The sequence below is a fragment of the Gigantopelta aegis genome, chromosome 1 (assembly GCF_016097555.1).
Source record: "Gigantopelta aegis isolate Gae_Host chromosome 1, Gae_host_genome, whole genome shotgun sequence".
In the NCBI taxonomy this organism is placed as follows: domain Eukaryota; kingdom Metazoa; phylum Mollusca; class Gastropoda; order Neomphalida; family Peltospiridae; genus Gigantopelta; species Gigantopelta aegis.
The window spans coordinates 30,889,185-30,904,259 of NC_054699.1; the positions used below are offsets into that span (position 1 = coordinate 30,889,185).

Here is a 15,075-nt window from a genome sequence, read left to right on the forward strand (position 1 = left end):
TTTTTTTTTGGGTTTTTTCTCTAAGACTTATATGTCAGAATTACCAAATATCTAACATCCAGTACCTGATGATTAATAAATCAATGTGTTGTAGTGTGTCGTTGAACAATTAAAATCCCCAACTATTTTGTGGTAACCTGTACATGGGTTATCAGACACCATCCTTATTTCGATGCCTGACTTTTGTTTTGTTTAACAACACCACTAGAGCACATTGATTACTTAATAATTAGCTATTGGATGTCAAACATTTGGTAATTCTGACTCGGTCATCAGAGGAAACCCGCTACAGTTTTCTATTAGTAACAAGGGATCTTTTATATGCACTTTCCTACAGACAGGAAAGCACATACCATGGCCTTTGACCAGTTGTGGTAAAGCACTCGCTTAATGCGTGGTGGGTATGGAATCGATCCCTGTCAATGGGCCCATTGGGCTATTTCTCACTCCAGCCAGTGCACCATGACTGGTACATCAAAGACTGTGGCATGTACTATCCTGTCTGTAGGATGGTGCATATAAAAGATCCCTTACTGCTAATTGAAAAGAGTAGCCCATGAAGCAGCAACAGCGGGTTTCCTCTCTCAATATCTGTGTGGTCCTTAGCCATATGTATGACGCATAAATAAAATGTGTTGAGTGAATCGTTAAATAAAACATTTCCTTGACCAGTTGTGGTGCACTAGTTGGAATGAGAGAAAAAACAATCAGTTGAATGGATCCACCGCCCCCCCCCCCCCCCCCCCCGGATTTATAGCTGATCTATATACTAAATGTGTCAGCATTAAAAGTATTGCAGACCTCCTGGTTTTAAATTGACACAACAGGTGTCAGTGGGAAGTGGAAGGCGGAACAGATCTGATAGTGGGAGGCGGGGAGGCGGGGCACAGTTGAAATCCTGCAACAGATACTACTAACCAAACAACCAATTAATCTTTAATTGTCACTGAAATCACGCACAGATGTCGGGTGAAATCCATTTAGAAAACATCAGAGCAATTCATTTCAATTCCAGTAATTGCATAGATCTATGTTGAGTTTTCTTATCTTTTGTTGTTTGTTGTTTGTTGTTTAATGAGAATCTAGTTAAAGCCATGTTTCTGGCTGACATTTGAAAGCCAAGATTGCATGCATCATTCCATTTTCGATTAAAACCTGTTTTGTAGACATTGGGGAAAATAATTACTGTAGCAATCTGTAATTTAGTATGTATTCAGTTTAGTTCCACCATCCTCAGTAGACAGGTTCATATACATCAATTTATTGATTGAGGTAAGAACTAAGTGACGTGCATACCTGTAGGCTGTCTGCTTCTGTTATTTCATATTGATAAATTTATCACAAGAAAAAGAAAATTTAGTGTGTGTGTACGTCTGAAAAAGAGGGAGACAGAGACAGATAGCAAGAAAGAGAGAGACAGAGAGCAAAAAAGAGAGAGACAGAGACAGAGAGCAAGAAAGAGAGACACAGAACAAGAAAGAGAGACAGAGAGCAAGAGAGAGACAGAGACAGAGAGAAAGAAGGAGCGAGACAGCAAGAAAGAGAGAGACAGAGCAAGAAAGAGAGAAACAGAGCAAGAAAGAGAGACAGAGCTAGAAAGAGAGACAGAGAGCAAGAAAGAGAGAGACAGACAGAGCAAGAGAGAGAGAGACAGAGAGCAAGAAAGAGAGAGACAGAGAGATGGAGAGAGTTTGTTTTGTTTAATGACACCACTAGAGCACATTGATTTATTAATCATTAGTTATTGGATGTCAAACATATGGTCATTTTGACACAGTCATAGAGAGTAAACCCGCTACATTTTTTCATTAGTAGCAAGGGATCTTTTATATGCACCATCCCACCTACAGGATAGCACATACCACGGCCTTTGATATACCAGTCGTGGTGCACTGGCTGGAACAAGAAATAACCCAATGGGCCCACCAACGGGGATCGATCCTATACCGACTGCGCATCAGGCGTGTGCTTTACCACTGGGCTACGTCCCGTCCCAGATGGAGAGAGAGATGAAGATGAAGATGGAGATGGAGATGGAGATGGAGATGGAGATGGAGATGGAGATGGAGATGGAGATGGAGATGGAGATGGAGATGGAGATGGAGATGGAGATGAAGATAGATAGAGATAATGTATATTGATGTGTAATTAAATGCCTTCAAATTACCCAGGAAGCTGATAGCCTAGTAAAAATACTTCTGACTAAGAAAAATAATTTTGAGTGTTTGTTCAAACTGAAGAACACCCACACTCCCTTTCCCTCCCCCCAAACAAATTTATTAAAAAATTTAGTCAAACATCATATCTAAAATCTTGACTTGAAAACAGCCCTAGGGTATTTGAATCCAACCTAGAGGACCCTTAATTTGCAGTTAAGTGCTTGGATTTAGGGCCTTCCAATTAATTACTAACTAAATAGATAAAAAAACATAATGAGTGGGTTGATTTAAATGTGCTGGGGTGCCGTTGATCATTTATCCATTCATTCATTCAGTGCATTCATTCATTCATTCAGTCATTCATTCATTCATTCATTCATTCATTCATTCATTGCATTCATTTATTCATTCATTCATTCATTCTACATAATGGAGAAGCAGTACTGGAATTACCAAATGTTTGATATCCAATAGACGATGATTAATTAATCAATGTGCTCTAGTGGTGTTGTTAAACAAAACAAACTTCTTCATCCCACAGACAGGATAGCACATACCACAGACTTTCATTATACCAATCATGGTGCACTAGCTAGAACAAGAAACCGACTGCACATCAGGCGAGCGCTTTACCACTGGGACCGGCCTCGGTGGCGTCGTGGTTAGGCCATCAGTCTACAAGCTGGTAGGTACTGGGTTCGGATCCCAGTCGAGGCATGAAATTTTTAATCTAGATACCAACTCCAAACCCTGAGTGAGTGCTCTGCAAGGCTCAATGGGTAGGTGTAAACCACTTGCACCGACCAGTGATCCTTAACTGGTTCAACAAAGGCCATGGTTTGTGCTATCCTGCCTGTGGGAAGCGCAAATAAAAGATCCCTTGCTGCTAATTGGAAAGAGTAGCCCATGTAGTGGCGACAGCGGGTTTCCTCTCAAAATCTGTGTGGTCCTTAACCATGTGTCTGATGCCATATAACTGTAAATAAAATGTGTTGAGTGCGTCATTAAATAAAACATTTCTTTCTTTACCACTGGGATACATCCTGACCCCTTATAATAAGTAAAGATGGTAAGCAGGTGAACCTGATTATCACAAAGCATGTTATGTATTTTGAGTGGCAGTCAGCTTCGAGTCTTATATTTCCTTGCCAGCTATATGTAGGCAGGTACATTTACCGAATCCTGATTCCTTCTTTTAAATACCCAAAAAATCAGACAACTTACCATAAATATCTCTCTCTCTCTCTCTCTCTCTCTCTCTCTCTCTCTCTCTCTCTCTCTCTCTCTCTCTCTCTCTCTCTCTCTCTCTCTCTCCCTCCCTCCCTCCCTCCCTGTCTGTCTGTCTGTCTGTCTCTGTCTCTGTCTCTGTCTCTGTCTCTCTCTGTCTGTGTGTCTCTCTCTCTCTCTGTCTCTGTCTCTCTGTCTGTCTGTGTGTGTCTGTCTGTCTCTCTCTGTCTGTGTCTCTCTCTCTCTCTCTCTCTCTCTCTCTCTCTCTCTCTCTCTCTCTCTCTCTCTCTCTCTCTCTCTCTCTCTCTCTCAATTTAGATTGTTATATTTCCTTAGCAGCTTGTCCAGGTGATACCATGTACATTTACCGATTCTTTCAAGTACCATAAAACTGAGACAACTTAGCCTAAATCATATGCACATGGAGCACCACAGTGGTTTACAGCATCCTGCGAGAAGCTGACGTTTTATTACACAACTAGAGCGACAGACTGCTAGTGCCCTGGCAGTGAGCGTTGAATCTTTATAAAAAACAGATCGACTTGTTTGGCACATTTGTGTACTGGCGTGAAAGTAATTAAACATGAGTGTCAAGCGGTATGTTGCGCGATCAATGTAAAATTAATTATTCATTCGCTGTATAGATGGGAGGGAGGAGACTAATAAACTCCAGACTACATGAGTAATTAAGGTAATTACATACAGATAAAATTGTTTATAATGACCACCCATGATCGTATACAGGGAACACTTTGTTTTCAAAATCTTGATTAGTGATATTTCTAGTCAATTGAAAATTGATTTGCAGCTACTGTTTAATGTTTTAAAATTGTGTACTGAACTCTAAAACTTGTGTAGATCCCTGTCAATGGGCCCATTTCTCGCTCTAGCCAGTGCACCACGACTGGTACGTCAAAGGCCGTGGTATGTGCTATCCTGTCTATGGGATGGTGCATATAAAAGATCCCTTGCTGCTAATCGAAAAGAATAGCCCATGAAGTGGCGACAGCAAGTTTCCTCCCTCAATATCTGTGAAGTCCTTAACCACATATCCAACGCCATATAACCATAAATAAAATGTGTTGAGTGTGTCGTCAAATAAAACATTTCCTTCTTCTTCTGAAACTGGTATAATGAATCACAAAGTGATACTAAACAAAATGTTCCCTGCTGTACATAAAGATAAAAATGCATGCATGCATTTATGTGATAAGGGAGATACACATGTATATTAAGTTTTCTTTATAAATTCACAATTCTCTGTTTTTATCCAGTTTTAAGGTTCAATGTGTTTTAGTGGAAGGAAGGAAATGTTTTATTTAACAACGCACTCAACACATTTTATTTACGGTTATATGGCGTCGGACATATGGTTAAAGACCACACTTCATGGGCTACTCTTTTTGATTAGCAGCAAGGGATCTTTTATATGCACCATCCCACAGACAGGATAGTACATACCACGACCTTTGTTAAACCAATTGTAGAGCACTGGCTGGAATGAGAAATAGCCCAATGGGCCCACCGACGGGAATCAATCCTAGACTGATCGTGCATCAGGCGCTATACCACTGGTGCTTTAGTGGTGTTGTTAAGCAAAACAAAACTTTAAATTGTAGATGTTTAGCGATTGTAAATTCATTTTTAATGAGTTTAAAAAAAATAAATATATATATAAAACTAAAATGGATGGGGTAAAAAATGATAGAGACTTGCATCGAGACCCCTCCTCTCAATTCAGACAATCCCATTTCTTTCTTGGGGGTGGGGGAGACGGGGGGGGGGGGGGGCGAAAAGAAAAAAGTAAAAATCAAAAACCACCACACTGATCTATATGACAGCTGGATGGCATGGACATATCCACACATGGTCTCACTCACTGGACTACAAAGCAAGCCACAGGATGTTTGGCCACTGAGGGGTTGAGTGTTTAATTACCACTGGGTAAACCTGATAGACTTGGCCTCCTGGGACAGGTTCCCACTATCTCAGACTGCCTCACTTGAAAGAAGTGAAATCAGTAGAGGTTAACAGTAGTACGGTATGAAGCCCACAGAGGACATGGCGGTTATATATCTATTACACTGTTAGCCAGAACAAATGTCATTTTCGGGGCAGGACCTGGTCTGAAGTAATGGGGAGGGGGGATGAGAATGGGCAGTGAAACTAATTGGGCATAATATAGGTTCTTCAGGAATGGTATATCAAAGACTGGTATGTGCTATCATGTCTGGGATGGTGCATATAAAAGATCCATTGTGCAGTCAGTTTTGGATTGATCCCCGTCAGTAGACTATTTCTTGTTCCAGCTAGTGCACCATGGCTAGTATATCAAAGACTGTGGTATGTGCTATCATGTCTGTGGGATGGTGCATATAAAAGATCCATTGAACAATCAATTTTGGATTGATCCACGTTGGTGGGTCCATTGGGCTATTTCTCATTCCAGCTAGTGCACCACGACTGGTATATCAAAGACTGTGGTATGTGCTATCATGTCTGTGGGATGGTGCATATCGGCCCAGGGAGGACACCGCGGTTATATATCCATTACACTGTAGGCCAGAACAAATGTCATTTTCAGGGCAGTTCCTGGTCTAAAGTAACGGGTTCCTGGTCTAAAGTAACGGGTGGAGAGGGGGCATTAAAAATAACAGCATAATATAGGTTCTTCTACAACTGGTATATCAAAGACTGTGGTATGTGCTATCATGTTTGTGGGATGGTGCGTATAAGCCCAGAGAGAACATGGCGGTTATATATATCCATTACAATGTATGCCAGAACAAATCCCATTTTCAGGGCAGTATCTAGTCTGAAGTAATGGGGAGGGGGGATGGGAGGGGGCAGTAAAACTAATTTGGCATAAGATAGGTTCTTCTACAGCTAAGACTGGTATATCAATGACCGTGGTACATGTATGTGCTATCATGTCTGGGATGGTCCATTGCACAATCAGTTTTGGATTGATCCCCCGTTGGTGGGCCCATTGGGCTGTTTCTCGTTCCAGCCAGTGCACCATGACTGGTATATCAAAGACCGTGGTGTGTCCTATCATGTCTGTGGGATGGTGCATATCGGCCCAGGGAGGACACCGCAGTTATTTATCAATTACACTGTACGCCAGAACAATTGTAATTTTCAGGGCAGTACCTAGTCTGAAGTAATTGGGAGTGGGATGGTAGGGGGCAGTAAAACTAATTGAGCATTAGATAGGTTCTTCTACAGCTATGTCTGGTATATCAAAGACCGTGGTATGTGCTATCCTGTCTGTGAGATGGTGCATATAAATGACCCTTGCTACTATTGGGCTATTTCTCGTTCCAGCCAGTGCACTACGACTGGTATATATAAAAGACCGTGGTATGTGCTATCATGTCTGTGGGATGGTGCATACTTAAAAGATCCATTGCTACTAATGGAAAAATGTAGTTTGGGTTTCCTCTCTAAGACTATATGTCAAAATTACCAAATGTCAGACATCCAATAGCCAATGATTATTAGTGGTGTCATTAAGCAAAACAAATTTTAACTTTATTGGACACCTACCGGTTATATAATTAACAATGATTAAACAATTTGCTGAGGAAAGAAAATGGTTTTATTTAACAACGCATTCAACACATTTTGCTCATGGTTATATGTGTCCGACATATGGTCAAGGACCACACAGATATTGAGGGAAGAAACCCGCTGTTGCCACTTCATGGGCTACTCTTTTTGATTAGCAGCAAGGGACCTTTTATATGCACCGTCCCATAAACAGGATAGTACATACCACAGCCTTTGATGTACCAGTCGTGGTGCACTGGCTGGAGATGCTGCTAAAGATTTTTTTTCCAATATAAGACAATTATGTTTTTTTTTTAATATAGTTACCTAACTTAGGGTTTAAAACAAATGTATGTGCTTAAAATGTCAATGGACTTTTTTCTTCTGAAGTGAATGATTAAAGTAAAATTTATTTTTGAATATAATTTAAAAGAACACCCTAATGTTACAATGAAAATAGTTTTGAAAAGGTTTTTCTCGTCTTCTCTTAACACGAATATTTTCTTTGAAGTGAAATGGAAACTAAAATGTGGATAGACAGTTTGACAAGATGATTTTGATAATTGAGGTCGTTTTGTGCTTGTCTTTGATGTCAGGCATTGTCCGTGAATCACTGGAATGCAAATTAACTGATAAGTGATATACCTTTACCGTCCAACGTACAGTTTCAAACCTTTCAGCGTTTCGGCAGGTATGCAGCCTCCTTCCAACAAATCTTGGTGCTGTATAAACTGACTTTAACCATTTTAGCAAATAATCTTGGTTGTTATCTCTTTCATTTATTTAGTTTTAGCTAGATTTTTGTTCTCATATTCCATTACGGTTCAAGTATACTGACCTGGACATGTGGTCACCTCATGTATATGAGCTGTCTGTTCTTGACAATGTTGGTTTTTTAAAAAAAATTATATTTTTTATTATATGTACAACACATGTACATGTAATAAGTATGCTGGTTTACACAGACAGATCTCATCCAGAGTTAAATATATGGCTCTTGCTATGCGATAATGTGATTTGGAAAATACCAATGTAACATAAAATAAGATACCAAATATGTATTAGATAATGCACTTAGAGCACACACTAATAATGGGGCAGGATTTAGGTCAGTTGGTTGAGTGCTCGCCTGAGGTGCATGCGTCGCAGGATCAAACCACCTCAGTGGATCCATTCAACTGATTGAGATTTTTCTCGTTCCAAACAGTGCACCACAACTGGTCAAAGGCCGTGGTATGTGTTGTCCTGTCTGTGGGAAAGTGCATATAAAAGATCCATTGCTGCATTAGGAAAAATGTACCGGGTTTCCTCTGTTAACTATGAGTCAAAATTACCAAATGTTTGACATCCAATAGCCGATGATTAATTAATCAATGTGCTCTAGTGGTGTCGTTAAAAAAAAACAACTTTATACTGATAATAATCTGATTGATGAAGCTGCATACTACCGTTACCACAGGTGCAGTTTATTTTCTATTAACATTCAAACAGCTGTAATTATTATTTCATTTCACTTTGGAACTGTTGTCATTGTTCAAAAGGTTCCAAACCCTGAGTGAGTGCTCCGCAAGGCTCAATGGGTAGGTGTAAACCACTTGCACCGACCAGTGCACCAGTGCACTGGTTCAACAAAGGCCATGGTTTGTGCTATCCTGCCTGTGGGAAGTGCAAATAAAAGATCCTTTGCTGCTAATCGGAAAGAGTAGCCCATGTAGTGGCGACAGCAGGTTTCCTCTCAAACTCTGTGTGGTCCTTAACCATATGTCTGACGCAATATAACCGTAAATAAAATGTGTTGAGTGCGTCGTTAAATAAAACATTTCTTTCTTTGTTCAAAAGGTAAAAATCACGTGTGTGTATGTGTGTAGTCTGAGCTACCTGTATTTACTGTATAAACTGCGAACCCTGTACCTACCAGCCTATAGTCCACTGCGCCACCCAATCTAATTAAAATTAGCTCCACTATTACATGTGGATCTAACAGCAGCCCGTTGGAGCTCATGTCCAGTTGACCTTTCATTCAACCAGTCAAAACCTTACTTGCAAAATCATGCCAGTGATTTGAAAAGAATTTGAAAACATTCGGGATTATGCCGAGGGTATATGAAATAATTCGGGTGAATTACGAAGTATGCCGGAAAGTAATTGCAATATAAAATTTTATATAAAATTTGTTTCAAGACGAAAAAATAAACTGTGATGGTATAGCCATAAAATCTGTTTATACTAGTATACAATCCAAAGTTTATTACTGCACTTTTCCCCCTGTTTTTTCAATGTTGAAATAGACAAGTTCGCTTATTGCAATAAATAGTTTTGCACGATATTTTTAGAATTTGTATGCTCCTGAATAACGCTATAAAAGGCGAAGTGTAATTGGTCGATATTTAAACTGTTATTTAGAGATGAAATGTCACCTGGACATGGGAGTAAACGCAATGCTGTTAAATCTACTGGTTAGACCCAGTGGAGCTAATATTAATCAGATTGCTGTTCCTTCGAGGCCGGTTCCTTTTGATTGCTGCTTATCACAGATTTCACTGTATTTACATGTAGTTGTGAAAATACTAACATCTTAAAGGGACATATAGTTTTTAAACACTAAGGCATATTTTTTACTATTAGAGCCGTTTTTGATAACTGAAATCAAACATTATTTCGATTTTATTGTTTAGATTATCCATTTCCATACATTCAAAGTGTTTTTGGTCATCCTGGAGTTTTTAATATCGCAAAATGCATTTCTCATATTTTTAAAAAAGCATGTATGTCTGAGAAGTAACAGCTATGGAGTCGAGTTTTAGTCTATTTTTAGAGGGTATATTTCACCATTTCAAAGTCACAGACTTATGTTTCACTCAACTGTAACTTTATCCAAATCTGTTACAGGTTTGTAGATTAACTAAACTTAGTGTTAATTTTCATGTGTTACAGGTTTGTAGATTAACTAAACTTAGTGTTAATTTTCATGTGTTACAGGTTTGTAGATTAACTAAACTTAGTGTTAATTTTCATGTGTTACAGGTTTGCACATTAACTAAACTTAGTGTTAATTTTCATGTGTTACAGGTTTGTAGATTAACTAAACTTAGTGTTAATTTTCACCGGTTGAAACTAGGGTCTGTCCCTTTAATTTAAATGTAATATATAGCGACATGACAAAAGAAATCTACAAATCGTAAAACAAATATGCAAGGTCACTGAAAACAAATTACATCAATTGAAAAAGCTGTCATGTAATTATATGCTTATCAGTGAAATGTAACTGACATAAATACTTGAATATCTAAATGTAAAAATTAATGATAGACCATGCACCCAGCGTTTTGTTGATACATGTAGTTCTGATGTTATTGTTCATCAAAACGACTTAAAGGGTAGACAGTTCAATTTAAATTTCAAGTCCCCTTTTTTTCCCCAGTTGTTTGACATTTAACCACTGAGTAATTTGTTACTGTCAGGCTATGTAATTCTTATGTACGTTTTTTTTTTACAAATGGTGGATGAAGTTACGAGATCTTTTTCTGTGATAGTTGTGACCCGGTATATAAGACACATCTCCCGGGATACTTTAGACGTATGTATTGTCATGTTCTTTGTATGCTGTTCAGATGCAAAATGCATCGGAGGATGACAAGTCTTATTTAAACATGATTGATAGGACAGCTCTTTTGTTGTTTTTTTGTTGAAAAAGTCAGAGAAATGGCTGACGGTTGGGGTGGATGGTTGTTTTCAGGGTTTTTTTTTTTTTTTTTGTGAATCTACATGGGGCTGCATTTCTGTTTATCTGCAAGTACATTCTATGCAGCTGAACTGTACATGACAAGTAATGTATGTCCCTTGGATATATCAATGTTTGTGACTTTTTTTTTTAATGTCAAACAATATATGAAGGCTATAAGGTTGATTGCTGTGTGTCTACGCATGCATATTATATACAGTTGAAGCATACGTGACAAATTATGTTGTTGTTTGTAACTTTTTTAATGTAAAAAAACTGTGAAGGGTTACGTTGATTTCTGTGTATCTATACATGCATATTGTATGCAGTTGAGCGATACATGACAAATTATATACCGGTATATAGATATATAGAGAATAATACTTGAATGGGTGTTAGATACCCTTTATCTCACAACAAGTTTTAAAATGTATCTAACGAGAAAAAGCAAGTTTGATACGTTTTTAAACGAGTTGTGAGATAAATGGTATCTATAATGCACACGAATGTATTATTCTATTTCTTACATACCCTCAAAAAACCAGGTTTTAAGCAAATTTTAACATCTTTTTTGACTAAAAGATATTTAGAAACTTTTGCACTTGTAGTTAGCTTGGGACGGGAAGTAGCCCAGTGGTAAAGTGTTCGCTTGATGTGCGGTCGGTCTAGGATCGATCCCCATCGGTGGACCCATTGGGCTATTTCTCGTTCCAGCCACTGCTCTCCACAACTAGTGTAACAAAGGTCGTGATATGTACTATGCTGTCTGTGGGATGGTGCATATAAAAGATCCCTTGCTGCTAATCGAAAAGAATAGCCCATAAAGTGGCGACAGTGGGTTTCCTCTCTCAATATTTGTGTGGTCCTTAATCATATGTCTGACACCATGTAACCGTAAATACAATGTGTTGAGTGCGTCGTTAAATAAAACATTTCTTTCAGTCGGCTATATCGAGCATGTGAATGTAATTGTGGTGATTGTTAGTGTAGTTGTTTGTTTGTCTCATTTCAGATGGAGAACTTCTGAAAGATTATAATCACATGAAGACATTCAACTTGAGTTCTGCAGGTTTGTTAAATTACGTTTCCTACACTTCCAGGGTTCGAAATTCGCCAAAACATATAGTGGCCCAAAAAAGAATAATGCATGTTAGCAAATTATTGTAAGTGAACGACGAGTTTGAATTTAATGTGGAATACAAATATTAACAGTGGCTCATGTGTTATATCTCTAAAGAAGATAATATTATTTGGGCGACTAATGCCATTATTTTTTAATATTTAAGTCACCCAAACAGGACATTGGTTGCATTTGGCAACCTGGCCACAGGCCATTTCGAGCCCTGACTTCAGATTTCTACACTTCAGATTATAATATGACAAACACATGCAACATTATCAAGTTTCGCAGATCAGGGGCCAATTTCACAAAACATCGTAAGCCTAGTTTTGCATGTAAACGTAAATGTACGACTAAACCACAATTCTTATCACTACTATAGTAGTTAGAATATAGTTAGAAATACATATATTTCATTTACTTTTGTCTTTAAAATGCTCCATCTTCCGTAATGATGCAATTTTCTACGTGAAATAGATGCCAAACATGTGTAAACGCGTGACCAGTATAACTGATAGTTTAGTGAAATAGGCCCCTGGGCCCCGTTCTATGAAGCGATCTTAGCCCTAAGATTAAACTTCAGCGCATAGCTGCCCTATGCACTTAAGTTGATCTTAGGGTTAAGATTGCTTCGTGGAACATTGTACAAGTCAGTCGTACTCATTTGCATAGTTTATTGACATATACAGAACTGCAGTTAAAATGCATCACTCATCATTTAATACATTTTACACATATGGTAAACTGGTTATGCTAAATAAAACTGCATAATTGATACATAGGAATCAATATTTATGCTATTCTTTTATGGTTTTTGTCACCTCTTGATGAAGTGAAAAGGTGAAATATAGGTATTACTTTATCGACACCAATGTCAACTTTTGTATTCCATTCTATCATTAAGAGGCAAGAGTACGATAACATACACATATGTATACATATATACATACACATATGCGCACACACATGCACACGCGCACACACACACACATGCGCATGCACACACACGCACACACATACACGCACACATACACATACACATACACATGATTCTATGTTACTTCAAGCGGTGGAACGTAGCCCAGTGGTAGAGTGCACACTTCATGCATGGTCGGTTTGGGATCGATCCCCGTCAGTGGGCCCATTAGGCTATTTCTCGTTGAAGCCAGTGCACCACGACTGGTATATCAAAGGCCGTGGTATGTGCTATTGTGTCTGGGATGGTGCATATAAAAGATCCCTAGTTGCATTAGGAAAACATGTAGCGGATTTCCTCTGATGACAAGAGTCAGAATTACCAAATGTTTGACATCCAATAGCCCATGATTACTTAATCAATGTGCTCTAATGGTGTCGTTAAACAAAACAAACTCTCTCTCTCATTAAGTTTTTGCTTTCAGCTAAAGTCTGAACCAAAATGTTAACAACTACAATAAATTGCTCTCCTGCTTTTATTTTATGTTAGATTTTACCCACATTTTGTCCAAACAGAAATCTTGAAAAAACCATTACAATGAGACAGATTTCACATACTAGATGATAACCATGTCAACTATATCGACTTCGCTGAGATCACACAGGGCAAAAAGCATGTAATTTTGTCCCGGCTGCCATTTTCACGGAATATTCTCCAAGAAGGATATGACTTAATCTAACAATGTCATAACATGTTATGATATAAAAGCAAACATGATGATGTCATATTAATTTTATTTTAGTAATATTTGTTTGTTTAAAGATACCACTAGAGATAATTGATTTTATATTAATTATGTCACATACTTTGAAAGCTTTCACCCTTCTTGAAGAGTACGGTATTCCATAGAAAAAGCAAAATGGCAGACGGCAGAAAACTGCATGTATTTTGCCCTGTGCTATCTCAGCGAAGTTGATACTGGCGACATCGTTACAGTCTCATATGTGGAATCTGTGTCACTGTAATAATTTTTGCACAACTTGTGTCTTGACAAAATTTGGGGGAAATGTAATAGTAATTAATGGTAGGAGAGTAATTTATCGTAGTTGTTAACAATTTGGTTCAGACGTTTGCTCCATTTCTAACCAACTGTAAACTGTGAAATTTGGTATAGAGTTGCATCTACATGTACTAATGTTTATCTCATTGCATATTACCAATTTTTTTTTAAATGTCTTAAATTACTCCCTTTTTTTTAAATTTGAATTTAATTTAAATACAATGTATTATTTTTTTCTATTTTACTTTTTTAAGAAATAGATATATCTTTAATTTTAAATCACAAATTATTTTTTCATTCACCAAATCAAGTTTATGGTAGGTGAGACATAATTTGTGTGAAATTGTTGCTTAAACCTTCAGATCCTAGCAAGGTTGGGAACCGTAATGTTTAAAAACTAGGGTCTGTCACTTTAATTGTGTGAAATTGTTGCTTACACTTTCAGATCCAAGCAAGGTTGGGAACCTGACGACATCGACACACATCTTCTACATCGCTGTGGGCTGCGCCTGCGCCTTCATTCTCCTCATCGCCCTCGCCGTCGCAGTCTACTACCTCAACTCACAGAAGGGTGGAGACAGATACTCAAAACGAATGAACTACTAGTAAGTGTAGTTCTTGTCCATTGTCAGTCACCACGGGTCATGAAAGGGTACTATGGGAGTCGTTCCCTTACTTTTCCATAATACTGTGTTCAGAATCTGTTCCAGGTCAGGTCACAGGCCATGTCAGAGATCGGACCTGGGACAGACATGCCTGAAATCTCTATATCCGGTATAGTGGCATCAAAATAGAGTTCTGTGTCTGTGTGTTTAGAAGGCTGGAAATGCTCTATTTCAGTACCTGAAATTCAAAATTTTCTTTGGAGAGCATGCCCCCAATATATACCCCTACCCCCAAACAGACTTGGACCTTCATATATATACATTTTCATTTCCCCCAGATCATGCATCAAAATAACGGTGCCTGGACCTCCAACTTTAAAATATACTCCGTGATTACATTGCTCTTCATACAGGCACACCCGATAAAGCAAAAGAGAAAAGAAAAAAGTTAAAAAGGCAGAACGATTGATATATATATATACCAGTTCATGTAGAAACTGTGTGTGGTAGTTATATTTGTGAATTGCATGGGATCAGAACAGTGCATGCATGTATCCATCTTCATAAATCAAGGCTAATATTCGTTCCTCGTATTCAGCCTTGATACATGTCGTCAAGAAATCGTCCCACAAAATGCTTAAATTTCATTGAATGCGATGAGATCTGATTGCAACGAATCGCAATGCTCCATATAGATTCCCTTGTTATGTAAACT

General features: G+C 38.3%; 1 protein-coding gene across 1 annotated transcript in view; it reads left to right on the forward strand.

Moving 5' to 3' along the window:
- Positions 1-15,075, forward strand: part of LOC121373623 (tyrosine-protein kinase RYK-like) — a 139,880-nt gene that overhangs the window by 100,823 nt on the left and 23,982 nt on the right. Inside the window, exons 5-6 of the mRNA XM_041500327.1 lie at positions 11,672-11,728; positions 14,201-14,360. Of these exons, the coding sequence (XP_041356261.1) occupies positions 11,672-11,728; positions 14,201-14,360 (217 nt within the window). The remainder of the gene's footprint in view (positions 1-11,671; positions 11,729-14,200; positions 14,361-15,075) is intronic.